The sequence below is a fragment of the Lolium rigidum genome, chromosome 7 (genome assembly GCF_022539505.1).
Source record: "Lolium rigidum isolate FL_2022 chromosome 7, APGP_CSIRO_Lrig_0.1, whole genome shotgun sequence".
NCBI classification, from domain to species: domain Eukaryota; kingdom Viridiplantae; phylum Streptophyta; class Magnoliopsida; order Poales; family Poaceae; genus Lolium; species Lolium rigidum.
This window is the reverse complement of record NC_061514.1, coordinates 61,811,499-61,815,723: the sequence shown is the minus strand read 5'-3', so window position 1 is coordinate 61,815,723 and position 4,225 is coordinate 61,811,499. Positions and strand designations below refer to the sequence as shown.

General features: G+C 45.8%; 1 protein-coding gene across 1 annotated transcript; it reads right to left on the bottom strand.

Moving 5' to 3' along the window:
• Window positions 1-2,871: 2,871 nt before the first annotated feature.
• Window positions 2,872-3,248, bottom strand: LOC124669369 (FCS-Like Zinc finger 1-like). The gene has a single exon (XM_047205992.1). It carries the CDS (start codon window positions 3,166-3,168, stop codon window positions 2,872-2,874), a length of 297 nt encoding a protein of 98 aa, XP_047061948.1. The 5' UTR covers window positions 3,169-3,248.
• Between the last annotated feature and the right edge of the window lie 977 nt (window positions 3,249-4,225).

Genomic DNA, 4,225 nt, shown 5'->3' with positions numbered 1-4,225 from the left:
ACCGAGAATGGAAATCTCATCGACCAGTGTGAACGAGGAGATGTGTCATAATATTGAAGAAGGATGGTGGGAACACCAGCTCAAAACTAACGAGACATTGGACCACATCATTCCGCAACCTCGGTAGAATTTCTGGGTTTATTACCTTCTGAGAAATTGCATTGAGGAATGCACATAGCTTCACAATGGGCAAGTCGAACATTTTCCGGTAGAAGCCCCCTCAATGCAATCGGAAGCAACCGTGTCATTATCACGTGACAGCTCATGAGACTTCGTGTTCGGAATGTTTTCTTCTCCATATTTATTATTCCCTTTATATTGGAGGAGAAGCCGACGGGACCTTGATACTCGCTAAGACATTCAAAAAATATCTCCTTCTCTCGCTTTTGTAAGAGCGTAGCTGGATAAATGACGTCCTTTAACTCTCTCATGCAGATTTTTGGGGTCTTTCCAACGTTGCCGGTCCTCCCGTGCTTCGGTGTATCTTTTGTCTTCCCGTACACGCCCGTAAAGCCTAGCAGGTTCACGCAAAGATTCTTCGTCACGTGCATCACATCGATTGAAGAGCGGACTTCTAAGACTTTCCAATATTCTAGCTCCCAAAAATAGATTTCTTCTTCCACATGGGCGCGTGTCCGGCAGCGTCATTCGGAACAGCACCGTCCGCCAGACCCTTTCCAAATATTACATCTAGATCCTTGACCATACCAAATATATCAACACCATCACGATGGGGAGGCTTCCTCCGGTGATCAGCCTCACCGTCGTAATGCTTTCCTTTCTTTCTTACGGGATGGGTAATCCTAAGAAATCGACGATGCCCCGTGTACACGACCTTCCGACCTTTTTCCAAATAATCACCTTCGAGCTCATGTAAACAAGTGTGTGCATGCATTGTATCCCTTGTTTGACTGTCCCGAAATGTTACCAAGAGCAGGCCAGCTCATTGATGGTTACGAAAAGCATCGCTCTTAGGTCAAATTCCTCCCGCTTGTGCTCGTCCCACACACGTACACCCGCTAGGGACCACAGCCTGTAGAAGTTCTTCGACTAATGGCTTCAGGTACACATCAATGTCGTTCCCGGGTTGCTTCGGGCCTTGTATGAGCACTCGGCATCATAATGAACTTCCGCTTCATGCACAACCAAGGAGGAAGGTTATATATACAAAGAGTCACAGAGCCAGGTGCTATGGCTGCAGCTCCGCTCTCCAAAAGGATTCATGCCATCCGTACTTAGACCAAACCTTAAGTTCCTTGCATCCCGTGCAAAGTTTGGGAACTCTCTATCGATTTTTCTCCATTGGGATCCATCGACAGGGTGCCTCAACATCACGTCTTTCTTACGGTCTTCTTTGTGCCATCGCAACAACCTAGCGTGCTCTTTATTCCCGAACAAGCGTTTCAGCCGTGGTATTATAGGAGCATACCACATAACCTTGGCAGGAACCCTCTTCTTGGGGCGCTCGCCCTCAACATCACCAGGGTCATCTCGTCTCGATCTTATACCGCAATGCAAGTGCACACCGGACATGCATCCAAATTCTCGTACTCACCGCGGTAGAGATGCAGCCATTAATGCATGCATGTATCTTTTGCACATCTAATCCTAGAGGGCAGACAATCTTCTTCGTTTCGTACGTACTGGCGGGCAATTCGTTACCCCTTGGAAGCTTCCTCTTAATTATTGTCAAGCAACTTTCCAAATCCCGAGTCGTTGACACCGTTCTCTCGCCTTCCATTGCAACAATTCCAAGCAGTGTCGCCTAGCTTTTTATGGCCATCTTCGCAAGTTGGGTATAACAATTTGTTGTGATCTTCTATCATCTTGTCGAAGGCCAACCTTTCCTTTTCAGCTTCACATTCTCTCCTTGCATCAGCAATGGCCCGGCCAAGATCATCATCGCAGGCTCATCTCGGTGCCTCTTGATCTTCTACTTCATTGTCTTCATTGCCTTCTCGCAGTATCATCGTATTCGTGGAAATTGGGATAACCGTCATCATCCTCTTCCTCTTCTTCATTGTCTTCCATCATAACCCCTCTTTCTCCGTGCTTGGTCCAACAATAGTAACTCGGGCATGAAACCGGATCGCGTAAGGTGGCCGTGAATGAGACTCGAGCGAGCGTAATTTACGATATTCTTGCAGTCCACACATGGACAATACATGAAGCCACCATGTTTGTTTGCCTCCGCCACGGCCATAAAATTATCCAGGCCCGCAGATGAACTCGTCAAACCGTCGGTCAATGTACATCCATTGCCGATTCATCCGCATGATATAATTAAGCCGATCAAAACCATTACGTAACATCACGATGTATATATACACATGCATTTTATCAATTGCGGATGAAAAGGATAAAGTTGTTAACCTCGATGAAGAAGAAAAAAGCAAGTTAAGTGTGGCTTGATTTGTGTAAACTCAAGTGGCAAATCCTCTTAAGCATTTCATCGAACACCTCTTGTGCATGTGAAGAAGAGAGGAGAGCAATACACCCTCTTGTGAAGATAGTGAAAAAATGGCTAAGTGTGGCTCACACTTGCAGTAGGGCAAGGTTATGTAGCCTGCAGGGCGTTTGGACCCGGCTTGTATTACAAACCCGGACTAAAGCGTTCCCCACGACCGACACGGCTCGCCGCGCTCGCGGTGATCTTTGGACCCGGTTTGTAATACAAACCGGTCCAAGCGTCACTACCGGACAGCTTCCGCCGGCGGGGTCGTCCCGGCAGAAACGAACCGGACCAATGCCCCCATCGGACCTGGCTTGGTTCGAAGATCGGGACATTTGCTTGGGTCCAAAGGCCTCTTCTCCACTAGTGGTTGGTTCAAGCTAACCTCTACGCGGCCGGCCACGGGCTTCGCCGGCCGGTCAACTCACGACGGACACCTTTCGGGACTCCTGGTGCCCGCGCCGTGCCTCCGTACCCGAAGCGTACTGCCGCAGCCGCCGGGCGGCTTGCCTGTCGCGGACGGCGTCGAGCTGCATCTGCTCGTCGCGGCATTCCTCGCTGCAGAAGGGGGTGTCCCCTCTGTACATGAAGATGTCGCTGTCGCGGGCCAGCGGCTTGGTGCAGAGCGCGCACGCGTCCTGCGCCGGCATGCCGGCCTCGCCGAGCCGCTCGGCGTCGAAGAAGAAGAAAGAGGAGCAGGCTACTGATGCCGCCATGGTATATGCGGGTGACTTCCGAACAAGGCGAGCTGAGCTGAGCCTAAGCTTTCTTGTGCGTTTGATGCTTTTGTGCGGGGAGGAAGAGAGGGAGTTGAGTTCGTAGAAGGGGAAGGATTGGGTATATATGGTGCGGCAAGGCATCGGAAAACAGTTCTGCGGTCCGCAGTTCAGCCGACCCACGGGTCGGCCAATACCGCTCGCCGGGCAGGGCAAGCCATGGATTATGGGAGTGGGAGGGATGGCAACTGTACCCGCGTGTCTAACGAGTAAAAACTCATTAGAAAAATGGTTATGAAACAAAAAAAAACTAACTATATGTATGTAAATGACATACTATATGATAATTAGATTTGTATGTTCCGTGTTTTATGTAATAATATAATTAACTTAACTCTAGGATTGCAAATGCAATAGAATCCACACTACTCCATTGATGATCACTGTATAAAATATTGTTAATTAATGTCAACTTAATAGTGAGCCAACGGTAACTTCTAAGATACATTATAACTGGAAAATAAGAGTAAAGAACCATACCAATGCTTTAATTTATTCTAGACATTTCTGTAATATGGTTACCTAGTTATATACTAGACACAACATTACTAAGATATTTCTTTGGTCGTGCCCTTTAAAGATTTTAACACAATATGTATATAATGTGTAATTTATGAAATTATATAAACATAATTCAATAAACAATTTGTTACAAAATTGATTCAATTTCAGTACAAGAAAGTTTATTTGCAATTATTCATTACAAATGAACACGGAATATTACAACAAATGTTCTACGGGCTATAGAAAATAGTGAAAGTCCTCCAAATAAGCTATAGCTGTCCAACTATACATGGATTCCATTTACTTAAACCCTGCTCAAGCCTATATAGCATGCTATTTAAAATAATGATTGGCATAGTAGTTAGCAACATTATGGTATGTTTAAATATTCCAAGTAAATGGTAGAAAATATATAATTGTTAATATTCTAGTATGCAAAAAATATTCCTAATGAGTATAAAATATTAGTAAAAATTAAAGTTATTTTAGTTCG